The sequence below is a fragment of the Lonchura striata genome, chromosome 1 (assembly GCF_046129695.1).
Source record: "Lonchura striata isolate bLonStr1 chromosome 1, bLonStr1.mat, whole genome shotgun sequence".
In the NCBI taxonomy this organism is placed as follows: domain Eukaryota; kingdom Metazoa; phylum Chordata; class Aves; order Passeriformes; family Estrildidae; genus Lonchura; species Lonchura striata.
Genome location: NC_134603.1, coordinates 29,960,911 through 29,974,808, shown reverse-complemented (window position 1 = coordinate 29,974,808; position 13,898 = coordinate 29,960,911). Strand labels below are relative to the sequence as shown.

The following is a 13,898-nucleotide window of genomic DNA, read 5'->3' as shown; positions in this document are numbered from 1 at the left end:
CGCTCCGGGCGGGGGCACGGCCCGGCCCGGCGGAGCGCGGCGTGCGCCCGCTCCGGGCGGGCGGGGGCACGGCCCGGCCCGGCGGAGCGCGGCGTGCGCCCGCTCCGGGCGGGCGGGGGCACGGCCCGGCCCGGCGGAGCGCGGTGTGCGCCCGCTCCGGGCGGGGGCACGGCCCGGCCCGGCGGAGCGCGGTGTGCGCCCGCTCCGGGCTGGGGCACGGCCCGGCCCGGCGGAGCGCGGTGTGCGCCCGCTCCGGGCTGGGGCACGGCCCGGGTCCGGCGGAGCGCGGCGTGCGCCCGCTCCGGGCGGGCGGGGCGGCGGTGCCGGGGCAGAGCCCGCCCGACCAATGGGAGCGGCGGTTGTTGGCGGGCCGGGCGGTGGCGGCGTTGCCACAGCAGCGGCGCTCGGAAGCCGAGCCCAGCTCGGAAGCCGAGCCCAGCCCGAGCCGGCGGTCGGGGCGCGCCATGGAGGGGCTGGAAGGTGAGCGGCAGCGGCGGGGCCGAGGCGGCCGGCGGGCGCCCGGGGCCAGGCGGGTCATTTGTGTTGCGGCTGAGGCGTGTTCGGGCGGCGGGGCGGTGGCAACGGGGCCCGGGCACCGCCTTGCCCATTCGCGGAGCCCCCGCGGCCGGCGGCGCTGCGGGGCTGGGGTGGGGGCTGCGGACAAAGGCGGCGGCGGCGGGGCCGCGCTCCCCGCGCTCCCCGCGCTCCCCGCGCTCCCCGCGCTCCCCGCGCTCCCCGCGCTCCCCGCGCTCCCCGCGCTTTGTCTCGGGCGCTGCTCCGCTCCCGCGCCCGCCCCGCCGGCCCCTCCCTGCGGCGGCCGCGCTCCGAGCCCGCTGCCGGGCCCTGCGGGCTGGGTGCGGCGCAGTGTGCGGGCATCTCTGCCAGGAGCCCTTCTTCTTTTTTGCTAACAGATGGCCAAGGTGGGTGTTAAGATCCGCTTATCTTGCTAGGGAAATGTTCAGTGCGGTGAAGAAAACTAGGTATGAATTTGCTGACAGGGTATTTTCAACTTTATCCTTTGCGGGTTGAATTAATGGAAACGTTCTTACTCTCTGAAATTATAACATCATCTTTATCAGTGATGTTATCCGTCATAGCATAGATATCAACTTGGAATTAATGAAATTATAGCTTGCAATCTGAGCATTTTTGTAGGCCTGTCATTACTGCATTTTGCAAGCTGCTTTAACCATACTACTTTAAAAAATACCTGCTTTGAAAAACTATACAACACAGTCATTAATTCTTCCATGCTCTACTTCTCTAGAGGTAACTTAAATAGGAGTAAGCACAAACTAGCCTTTGTTCTTTATCCCTTTTAGAACAGTTGGAGAACTAAAGTAATTTTCACAGAATACCTATGTTCTGTCTTTAGTAGATTTTACAGTAATCAGATCCTGTTCCTCAGCCTAATGACTTCATCAAGACTCTAAATTTGAACATAACTTGGCATTAAAATCCCAAGAGCTTTCTTTGATTCACTTGGCATTCTTTGCTGACTGTTAATGCCTTTGAAATTTGAAACATGGTGTCCAGTGTTTATCAAATAATACCTTATCAGGCATTCCAGCTCTCAGGACAATGGTATGTTACCTCTCCAAAAGGGGAGAGTTTCCCTTAATTTTGACTGTGAATTCGACTGCATTAGAGACTGTAGATCATCTGCAGCACATCTATCAATTGATTTGGCTGTATGCTAATTTACCAAGGCACTTTATACTTGCTTGTCTTATGTAAGCTCTAGCACTTTAATTACAGGGGGTAGGAGAAAAGTATCTACAGATAACAGCAGAATTTTGAAAAAACTTGTGATGTTTTCATTAAACTTGTCCAGTTCCTGACTTTGTTGGAAATTATTTATATCTTGTTTGTATTTCAGAAGGTATTGGGAATGGAGGGAACTGCTAGATCACAGGTGAAATCTCATGTTTTACTGAACCTTTTCTTGAAAGTACTTTCAAAAGCTAGAGCTTGTCAAAGCATTTTTTCCATTATGTGAAGTTATTATTCTGCATGCTTGAGATTAATTTCAGAATAGCACAGGAAATAAGTTATGTCTAAAACTCCAGCTGTCCTTGCCTTGTGAACACTCATTATGTCACACTATTATCCACCGTCCTTGAATGCAGAAGTTTTTGAAACTGAAGAACAATTTTCTGCATTTTTATGGGTCATGTTTTTATTTTTTAAAAGCCACCACAATATAAAATACTTTTCTGCTTCAAAACATTTGAAGCAAGTGCATTTGCTTTTATTTACAGTTTTTCAGTTTAGGCTGTCTCTGTTCATGAATATTAGCTTAGGCTCAGATTAAGTTTTTGTAGAAAGGTCACCCTAGGACAGAAAAAAATGTAGGCAAAGCCAATAATAATAATAATAATAAAAAATTATTTGGTATCATGCTTTTATTCATATTATTGCTTCATTGGCAACTCAGAAGAGTGTTGCTGGTTGCCATCTTTGATTAAATTTATGTTTGGATGTGCAATTGCACAGTCATACCCATCTGACATAGAAGTATGGACAGCTTCTGAAATCTGGCTCAGCCTGCTGCCTCATTATATTAGTGCTTAGTAATATAATTTCCCAGAGCTGACTGGTGCAGTAGGTTCTTGGCAGCTGTATGTGTGAGGATCATGGTTATGGGGAAGGGCAGGACTTTCTGTCAACAGCAGCCTCTTGGTGTGTCTGTGATGGTGGAAGACCTCCTCAGGCTCAAGATGCTTATCCAGGACTTTCCAGCCTCAGAAGCTGGTGCTTTTGCTTTGCTGAGGATCAGCATTATACATGAAAGATCTGGTTTGCTTCAGTTTACATAAGCACACTATTAATAAGAAAGAGCTCTACCCAGTTTATAATGATCCTTTCCAAAACATGGAGAGATGAATGTGTAATGCTTGGCATGTGGAACTGCATTAATGACATTTAAAAAGCTAATTAATATTTTCAGTGTCACAGTTGCATTTTCTCACTATGTGCAAGTTTAAATGTTCTGTGAAATGGCAAAGTAGGTTTCTATGTCACTTAAAATTTTCTTGTAAAATTTACTTTTGTTGCCCCTTTGAGGCTGTTGCTCTATTAGGTTATTTTTATCAGTATTATTGTATTACTAGATTGAGTCAAATTTGTACCTTTAAGGTTTGTAAAAGTAATGAGTGCATGCTTGTCATTAGAGGTAGTAAATCTGATACTAAGTCTAAAGTTGCTAGCTCAACATTTTTTACTTTGTAGCTTGCATGCTGTTTGGCTGGTTTTTTAAAATTTTCATTTAATTTACTGACTGTCTCTGTCTGACAGTGTAGTGATCTCTAAGGTGAGCTTAAAAATACATTCGTGAGTAGTTCACCATGTGCTGAATCTCAGGACCGTTTTTAATGGATTAACATGTTCTTGTTGCTTTCACTGCTGGATGTGAAGAAAAATGCTGTCACACTGGCGTGTTTGTTGCTCTGTTTTGCTTGAGCGAGATGGAACCAAGCACTGAATTCCTGACTTCCTGAGCAGTCCAGTCCAATGGTGGTGTTTGATCGGCTTCTCTCCAGTCTGTTGTTTTTTCTGGGAGGAAGGCGATCAGGAACAGCTGCTTGAGCCAACTAAGTGCCGCTTCCCACACTTGTTCACAGCCCATCCCAGCCTAAGGGGCAGAGGGGCCGCTGTGGCCGAGGGCAGAAGTCCACCTCTCTGTGGCAGCTAATGGCAGTGCTTGCCCGGCCCCACGCTGGAGCAGCCAGGGAAGGCTGGTTGTGGTTGGAAGGGGCTGGCTGGCTGCTGGCTCAGGAAATAGCCTGCGGTGTCAAACCCAGAGCTTTCCCTTGCTGCTCTCTGAGCAGTCTGGGTGTGTCCTCGAGTCTCTCTGTACAGCATCTTCTGCTGAGAGCTGAGGTCTGCGCTGTGACAGCAGTTGTCCCTGGAGCCTTCCCTGGCGTGTGTCATGTCTGAGATGTCCTGCTCCACCTCAACAGTGGAGGATGCAAGACCTCTCCTTTGGGGTTTTATGTTAGTAATGTGACTCTTGAGAGCAAGTGTCATTCTTGCTTTGTCAGAATTGCAGAATGCCCAATCTTATTTTTTCCTTAATAGTGTAGAAAATTATTGGATTTTAAAACAAAAATGATATTAATGTGAGTGTTCTTTTCCTTTTAGAGTTGATCTTTGTCCTGCCTCAATGGATCCATGCAGCAGCTTCCTTACTTTGGTGGCCTTTTTCTTTAGCTCCATTTGACTTCAGACTTCAGCTTTCATTTTTTTAATAGGTGTATCTTTTGTCCAACAGAAGAAAGAATTTGTTTTATTGTACACTGTTCTTAAATCAGCAACTTGGAAACTAGTAAAGATTCAAATGCAAAACTAATATTAATGTAAATAATTTTTAATAAGTTATTTTTCTCTGGTAGCCATTAAAAACAAAAATAAATGTGTCTTTGCACTTAAATGATGCTTCACTGAGCATACTTGAACCTCTGTTAAGTGATCTGAATTTGACATTTAGCACTCTATAACTAGTCAATGTAAATACTCTTTTTAAAGCAATCATGTTTCTTTTTTATTAATTAATGGTTATTTTACTTAAGGAAAAATCCCAAAAGCTAGATTTGGCTGATACGATTTGGAGGAGTGCACTACCAGAATATGTTTCACCTGTAAAGGAGAGGAAGTAGACAGGAATGTGTGTAGACAAGAATTTGAATGTTTCAGTTAGTTTCTTTGGTATCTTATAAGCAATTCATTTTATGCCCTTTTCTATAGTTTTTTTTTAGATTTCTTGCATTTTTAGCTTAAATTAAAGAAGCTATATTGATCTAATAATTGACTTCATTTGGTTGAATACAGTGGAAAGATGAACATGTTTTACCTGCACACAACAACAGTGTGGTTGTTATCAAAAGCAGATGTTGCATTTCAGTGAAACCCGTTTTCAGGAGTATGGTAAGCACTTGACTGGAGCAGCTGAGGAGTGGACTTACTTTCTAAAGAAATCCTGAAGCAGGGGCAAACTAGGAATCAATATATTATAAATTAAGTTTATTATCAGTTTTTTTAATACATCATTTTTTCCAATTAAGATTCTGATATGCAGACTTAGGTAGGGATTGCTCTGTCCGTAGAGTGCATAAGCCCAGATTTGCTTTGGGGATCACTATGGCAAAACAGTCTTGGTTTAAGGCTGGTGTGAGAAGGCAAGTCTCTGCCTGACTGCCCTCACAGTGATCACAGTGCCTGTAGCCTAATACAGGAGAGCAGCGTGTTTATGAAGCCAAAGCAGAACTGTGTAACATTTGCATAGGTTTTGCAGATCACATGCTTTCTAGTGCTTCTAGTTGATCTTAAAGCTTGTTAATAGAAAGCCAGATGATGTATCTGGAATTCAGATCTGTCAAATAGTGCTGCTTGTTTACCTTTGTTTTAGTTGCATTTCTGTAGGCTTTGCAGGGGAAGGTTTCATAGATTTTTCTGGATGACCGGCATGGCTGAGTGACTCTACAGAATGCTGGCCCATTAACACTCAGTATGGGAACAAATGGGAGGCATTGGAGGTCTGCTCTCTGTTGCAGGGCTAGGATCTAGTTGGGATGATCATGTGTAGGTGGTAGGACAGCTCACAGGACTGCTGTGGTGGAGGAGTACAGGCTTTTCAGGAAGAACCAGCTGGACAGCAAGGGGGGAAGTTGCCCTTTATGTGGGAGAGCAGTGAGAATGCAGTGGAGCTTTGCTGTAGAACCACCTGGGGGAGTATGAATCAGGGTTAGGCAGACCAGTGTGGGAACAGCTGTTGTGGCTGTCTGCTAAAAGCCACTTGATCAGGAAAAATATGAGGTCTCCCTCATAACTGGAAGGGTCAATGTATTCACAGGCCTTGCTCCTCATGAGAGACTTTAACTTTTGAAGATACTTTAATCTGCTGGAGGGACAAAGCAGTAAAGGGAGTGCATTGATAACAAACTCCTGACCCAGATGATCAAGGAGCTGGCAAGGGGAGGCAGTCCTGCAGCACTTCATATGTACAGAAGTGTGAGATGTAAAGGTCAGGGGCAGCCTTTCCTCCAGTGAGTGTGGGATAGTTAAATTCAGGATCCTGAAAGGAGGGAGCTGGGTAAATAGATCTTTGCCAAGAGTTCGGGAATGCAGTCTGTGACTTTAGGGATCTGCTTGCAAGAGTCCCATGAGAAATGGCCACAGGGAGAGCTGGTTATTTTTAAGGATGTGTAATGTGACTGGCATGTTTTCACATTAAAAGTTACACTTCATACAAGGAAGGAAGCAAAGAAGAACGGACAGTTATAGTAAAAGGGAGGACACCATGATGTGAGTTGTGTGTGCTGCTGTTACAATCATTCTTGACTGCATGGAATTCATTTCTCAGTCACCAAAAAAACCTGTACAGAATTCTTCTCCAGACTGTCACTTTGAGGCAATGGGTCTCACCTTGATATGTTATTTTCAAGAAATGCAAACAAAATTCACCATCATCAGACTCATTCATGTTCAGTGCAATTAACAGGGTTTTTGAAATAGAATGCATTTTCATTGTCAGAATGAAAAGCTGATACAAAAATGTGCAGAGGTACTATGAAAGTCTTTTCAGTTTGAAGGAATGGATGCTACAGTGCTAAAATGTTATCTTTTGGAAACAGAAATTACAGGTTTATACAAGATTGTCAATACAGGAGTACAGGAGAATTCATGAGGCTTTCCTATAAAATTTGGAATAGATAGATAAAAGTAAATAGATTTGCTATTTGTTAGGCAATTGTCAAAACTTAGCTGCTTAAACATGTCAAAGTACATGAATGGTTGAATACTAAGAGGCAGGGCTTACTATGATTTTCTCATCCTTTGTCTCTTTCCTGCAAACTGCAGAATAGCACAGGTGAGAAGGTGGGGTAAAACATGCACAATATCATTTATCAAGCAGACTTGACTGAAGTATGGCAAGTACTGCCTGTTGTTGAAAATTACAGTCAGTGTATTTGCCTTACTTGCATTTTCATTTCAAAATTCCTTTTGGAAAAATAATGCAAATTTGCAAAACTTCAATCTTTGTTAGAATGCTTTTTTCCTACTTTGGTACATTCATATTTTCATTATGTTATTTAATTCTCTTCAAACTTGCTTTTAAAAATGAATGCTCTAAATAGAAAAAATTAATGCTCTAATTTAAAGGAACGTTCAAGGCTCTGTGCAAGACCTGGTCTAGTTGAAGGTGTTCCTACCCACAGGAGGGAGGTTGGAACTAGATGATCTTCAAGGTCCCCTTCCAACCCAAACCATTTGTGAATCTGTGAAGTTCCCTACCTACATCACTATATTGGTATAATTTTTAGGTGGCTCTTGTTTCTAGTATTTGCCATTGGTTAGGCTATGGTTAGTTAGTGTGGTGCTTAAAAAAATATAACCCAGTCGTTATTGATTATTGGACATATGTTAGAGACTGGGCAGTCCTCAAAGAACCAGATGCTGTGGCTTGATGATACAGATTCTAACTAAAGTGGGGAATGAACAGCATTTTTTTATTGTACCATAAATACATGGAACTCTTAAGTGACAAATACCTTGCTTTTGGAGATGAGAATGGAGTTATGCTAAAAGCAATAAATGCAATTTTGTAGAAGAATTTGGCAAGTATTCTTCAAGTGATGACTTTCAACACTTGCAGATTACTTGCTGGCTTCAAATAGGCACCTAGTCCCAAGGCAGGGAATTGTACCAGGCTGTTTCTGCATGTTTGAATTCAGAGAGATTTAGTGATTCTGATTATCATAGTTCTGTGGCCTAAATAGTTTAGTACTGTCACTGCTGTCGATAAATAAAAGGTTTTGAAGGGCAGTCAGATTTTGCAACCTGACGAAATACTGTTAACAAAATGCAGTCTTGTTTCTGCAATTTGTATCTAAGTGCACACATATACTTGGGTATATAGATGTCTCCAAAAGAGAAAAGTGTAACAAAACTTCAGTTATTCAGCAACACTGGAGGCTTCTGCTCCCAGATGTGAAGTCTATTTACACAACTGCTTTATCTGTAAACATGACAGCAAGAACAAGTGGCTGTGACAGCTATGGCTGTGACTGTCAAACTTGTATGTATTGATGGGTCCACACATTGTACTGAGAAAGATAAATAGAACTGATAGCTGGCCCTTTCTGCTGTAAATCAATTGTGCTATTTGAATATGAGAGAAGAGAAAGAAAGAAGTTGTTCTCTTGAAATCTAGGTTTCAAGAAAGTCTAAACTTATCTACAATACTGAAAGAGCCATGATACATCTGGAGACTGTATAGCTGTACTGTCAGACTTAGTGATCCATGCAGACTTTACAGCTAAACTCTTCCAGATCAGAAAGAATAGGCAACTAGACTGTAACCATACTCAGAAGGGATGTGTGCAGTAACTTGTGTAGGTAAAAACCCAGAGATTTGGAAGTACAGCTGGAGGAGGAGGAGCCCTGACAGGGGCAGTTTACAAACATGAACTATAAAATTATTGTAATCCTGCTAATAAGCTTCCAGTCTGGTTAAGTCAGATACCCAGAATCATGATAGGTTGTACACTGTGTTTTTGTCTGAGACCTGGTCTCAGGGAAGTGGTAGAATACCATGTAAAGCTCAGTATCTTCTGAGTTTATCTCAATATTCTGTGGTGTTCACATAACAATTTTGATCATATTCATATTTTCTCTGGATATGTTTTGATTAGATAAGCAGTAAGAATTATTTCAGTCCTTCTCCAAGTTAACCATATCCATTCATGTTTAATACAGACATCTAAACTGCTGGTGATTAGCAGTGTTAAAGTTGGTAAAAAGGTAAAGAAGTGTAGCTGCTGTATAACCAAAATTATTTTTAAAAGTTCTGCATTACTGCTAATTTTACAGACTGAAGAAAATTGCTATGACACTATCTTACTACCAATTTCTTTTCTCAGATCAATTTCTTAAGCATATCCTCCTGTTTCTTGATTTGAGTGTTCCTCTTTTTTATTCTTTGACCTGCAGTCCATCCCAGATTAAAAACCACCTTGGTTAACTTTTTTCAGGAAAAAAGTAGATATCACACATTAATGTCTTTTTAAAAAATATACAAAACAAAGCCAAAATTAACTCAGTTGCAACTTCCACAGTTTTATTCCCATGTCTTACTTTTAAGTTATTTTTTCTGTAAGGGACTCCTAGAAAGAAATGTTAGGGTTTTGTGGTTTTGGTTTGTTTGGTTTTGGGTTGTTTTTTTTTATTTTAAAAGCGAGGAAAATCACAAAGAAATTAAGAAGCTAAAGGGGCGAGTGTGCCCCTTTATAAAGGACTCTTGGCTTCCCATTTTCAACAAAACTTTAGGAACTTCCATTTTTTAAAAATAACTTCCTTATGTGCTTTGGGTCAGTAATTCGTGTTACACAGGAGGTGTTGGCAGTAGAAATAGCTCTAGGCAGATGTGATTACCTACCAGCAACAGGGGAGGGTGGGAATGCTGTAAGGAAATCCAGGTCTGTAACTGCAGCTGCTTTAAGTGGTAATTGGCATTCCTTGTGCTTTGGTATGTCATATGTAAATACAGCTTGAGTCCGCTTCTTTTCATGTGGAATTTAAACACCAGCCCAAATTCTAGAACACAGAAGAAAACTGTGGGACATGTAGTTTCTTATACTAAGAAAGGTATTTGAAAGAATTCTCTTCTCAGCCAAATTCTTAATGATATACTGTATACCTTATGTCAAGATCACTAATTCTGATTTATTTCAACTAATTCATTGAAGACATGAACAGTGTTACTTGATACTTTTTGGAAATGCCTCTCTCACTTGTTTCTGCAAAGCTGAGGATTGTATCAGAATGATGTCATAAAAAGAAGTTGATCTCTTAAGCAGAAGTGAGTTTGCAGTGATATAAGTTATATTATTAAGAGTGCTAGGGACTCTGAAGAAGGAAGTAATTAAATAAATCTGTGCATATTTTGTATTTTTGAGTGGACTAATTGAGAAAAGGTTAAAACCATTGCTGCTTACTCTTCAGATCAGTGGTGGGGCAAGTTCCCAGCCATCTAAGCTTTGTACCAGCATGCATGTGCTCAGGCTTGTAGATTTAAGAAAACAGATCTATAGAAAAGAATTTGGACATGATTTTATTTAAAAAGTTTGAAAAAATACAGTTAAACAACATGTTCCTAGTAAATCTTTATTCAAGTATAATTCAAATGCAAGAATAGAAGATAACCAAAATTCATCTACATGAATCAAGATTCATTTGCATTTTTCCTACTTGCTATACTTGTGTGCATCTAAATGCACAGATATTTAGATAGCACATAAGGAAACTTGATTATGACTTTTCCATTTGTAAAACTTGGTTACTGTCAGTGCAGTCCTGCTGTGGTAAGGAGAAGCGTATTCATATCTACATGGAAAAGGTATATAAATTAATTGAAAGTATGAACTAAATGTTTTAAGCTGCACTTTGCATGTGAGTTATAATTCTTAAAATGCATTGTGCTCCATAATATATTCATACAACTAATACATTGCAATGCAGTTAGTTACTGGGGGTGAACTTGCTTTAAGTAGTTGAAAAGATCAGAAATAGACAATAATTGCTTATTGGTAATACAGATTTCACTCAGCTTTAATCTTTGCATTTGGGCAAAAAAGGTTTCCAGTGGGAACTGTGGCTGCTTGAATCTGTTTGTTTGCTGTGAAATATTTAATTAAATTATTCATTTTTTTAGGACTGGTCATACACTTAGTCAGCAAGTGTGTATGCTTAGATGGAAAAGATGTTCCGCTGGGAAGCTGAGAACAAAAGCTGATAAAATTATTGAACATTGCTATATTGATATCTTTGTTAGTTTAAGATGCTGCTTCATCTAAAATACAAGTCAATTCAAAGTGGTTTTTATTTTAATATGATGTAAATAGAGGCAGTTGTATTGTCTGCAATAGTCATACTGAGTACAGAGAAAGCTACTAGTACATCTCAAACGTAATCCAAATTTACTGCTTCTTTCTTGATGTATATGTATATGAAAATATCCCTGTATTCCTCTGATATAGTACTAGATATAATAGATGCCTTTTATTGAGAACCTTGCAGGTTTTTGTCTCTGCCAAGACTCTGTTGCATAATGCATGCTATATAAATATATTTGCTTGCATAGGCCTTGATACTTTGACTTGCTGGTCATTTGTCTTGATTCTGTGGATCTGCTGTATGTCAAATATGCTATTTACATTTTTGTTACCAATGCTTGATTAGGACATCAGAAATAATTCTATAACCCATCAGTAAAAAATTTCAATAAAATATACAGCAAAAATAGCATCAAGATGTTTTCTTTACAAGAGAAAGTGGAATAGTTTAACTTAGTAGAGCAAAATAAATGATCGAACATGTATTTTCTTTATTTGATATTAAATCTGATGTTTTCCAAAGACACAGAAAATACCCACTAAATAGTTTTATTCTTGGTGTGTATTTGAGCTCTCATTGGGACTTAAAAGAGATTTTTTATTTCCATATTGATATGCATCTTTTTAAGGGAGTGGAGTTATATATTATAAATGAACAGAATTGCTTGGTGCCATGTTGCTGGGCCTGACAGATTCCAAAAGTACCTGAGGATTTGGTATATCTTTTGCCTTTCTCATCTGCATAGCCTCTGCACAAGTCAAAGGATGTATATTTTTACAGTACCACCTGTTATTATGTCTATGCGTATATGAGGTTAGCATTTTTGAAATAATGTTTTGTCATTAATTTAATCAAATTTTCTTAAATAAGTATGTTGGTTTTTTTAAGGTGAGGTTACAGTGCAAACTGGAGATCTGTTGCCATGTAAGATTTGTGGAAGAACTTTCTTTCCAGCAGCACTGGTAAGTGGTGTGAGCCATGTTGGCTTTTAGATTTGATAAGTTGATACGAAAGTTAAGCAGTGCTCACTATAGCTAAATAAAATAGATCTAGGTGCTTTGTTTTGGTAGGGGTTTTGGTTTTATTTCCCCTCTCCCCCCCTGCCCCCCCCCAGTAATTACTGATTCCGGTTGTCTCAAGTTTGAAGTTCCTTAGAAGGAGTTTAATTTTAAGTTCCCATCATTTTCTGAAATACAAGCCTCTACAAGCATCTTTTCTAGGGTTACAGAATCAATCCTTGTCTTCTGCAGTTTTAAGTCTCAGCTAGTAAATGAAGTGTTTTGTTTGCCATTTCCAAAATTCTCTTCTCTGTTGTTAATAGAAATCGGTCTGTCCTTAAATGTAAATATGAATTTCAGACACCTATGATTTGTTTTGCCCCTCAGAGTAAAAGCTGCCTACCTATCCTCAGTTTTTTTACATGCAAGGAGCAAATGTAGATGCCTTCTACTTTTTTCTCCATTATCATCTGTGTTTTTGTGACTCTGTAGATACATCCGTGAATTCCTGTAGTTCTCTTTTAAAGGTAGCAGCTGGCATAAGTGTTTGAGTGAAAGCAGTCTGAGCTTATTCATCAGAATTGGGGGGTTTGTGCTAATTTTTTTATCGAGAAAGAGGGGAAATAATGTGTTAGTGAGTTCTGTTTTCAAAACTAAGTTCTGTATTTCTCCTTTTATTTTGCTTCTGCTTACAGAAAAAGCATGGACCCATTTGCCAAAAAACTTCTGCCAAGAAAAGGAAGACATTCGATTCAAGCCGACAGAGAGCAGAAGGAACTGACATTCCCACAGTAAAACCTCTTAAGCCACGGGTATGTTATAATTCACTCTGAATATGAGCATTTTAGGCATACTGTATATGCATTTTAATTAGGTTTGTTTCTGTTGGCAGCTTGTGTTAATTAGATCAACTAAGATTTGGAAGAAATCTTAACTATGATGTTACATATTAAATAAGGTGCATACTTAGCTTCAAGTAAAAACTTCAAATATACAGAGCTTTCTTTTTTTGCCTCTTAGCCAGAACCACCCAAAAAACCTTCTAACTGGAGACGAAAGCATGAGGAATTTATAGCAACTATACGAGCAGCCAAAGGACTTAATCTTAAAGACGGTGGAAAACTCCCTCCACCACCTCCACCATCATATGACCCTGGTATGTAAAACAGTCAATTTCCTTAGATAGTTTTCTTTAAGTTAATGTGAAGAAATTTGAATTGAAAAGGAATTTGTTGGAATACACCGTTCACAAGTCCTTGAAGATGACTTACTATCCCACTGCAGATGCTGGATTGCAACTTTGGGTCTGGCTGGCTCACATCCTGTGTAGATTTCAAAGCCCATTACTTTGTTCTTAATGTGTGGAAAGATAGCTGGGGCAAATTTGCAGCTTGCTACTGTCCTATAAACCATAGGCTAGACAAATTGTTTCAATACTATGCTCACAACAGTAGCTGCCTGCCTTTTTGATTAGCTGACACCCACAACATATTTGTGTTGTGGGAATGCACTTTTCTGTTCTTCAAATGTAATCTCTCCCATTTCTTGCTGAATTCACATTTGGTTTCATGTATGCAGTGTATGCCTTAATGCCTCATGTGTTTTGGGTATCTGACATGTGTGGAGTTCGTATTAGCAAGGGCAGGACAGTCCTTGAGTATCTTCGAACTGAGACTGGGTAAAGTGTTCAAGCAGTCTGATGTGAATGAAAAGGAAATACACTTTTCATTTAACTTATGGGATATGATAATAGCTTGAAGAATATATTTCTTCCTCTTGTCCTAAGAGCTAAACCATTTGATTGGCTGAATGGCTATTTTCAGAAAGACTGGTTAAAAACATGTGTTTGCTTCTGCCTGTCTGTGCTCAGGTGAGGATGTGAAGTGTTCCCTATGCTGTTTCTTTGCAGGAGATGTGTTGTTAGTCCCAGTATCAGGATTGTAATGATGCATTCACTCTAAGAGGCTGTATTATTCAGCATTCTGTATTCATGATCTTGAAAAGCCA

At 40.3% G+C, this 13,898-nt stretch overlaps 1 protein-coding gene across 1 annotated transcript in view; it reads left to right on the top strand.

The window, feature by feature from the left end:
• Positions 1 to 295: 295 nt before the first annotated feature.
• Positions 296 to 13,898, top strand: part of ZC2HC1A (zinc finger C2HC-type containing 1A) — a 34,587-nt gene continuing 20,984 nt past the window's right edge. The window contains exons 1-4 of the mRNA XM_021550534.2: positions 296 to 480; positions 11,782 to 11,855; positions 12,587 to 12,703; positions 12,912 to 13,047. Of these exons, the coding sequence (XP_021406209.1) occupies positions 465 to 480; positions 11,782 to 11,855; positions 12,587 to 12,703; positions 12,912 to 13,047 (343 nt within the window). The 5' untranslated portion in view covers positions 296 to 464. The remainder of the gene's footprint in view (positions 481 to 11,781; positions 11,856 to 12,586; positions 12,704 to 12,911; positions 13,048 to 13,898) is intronic.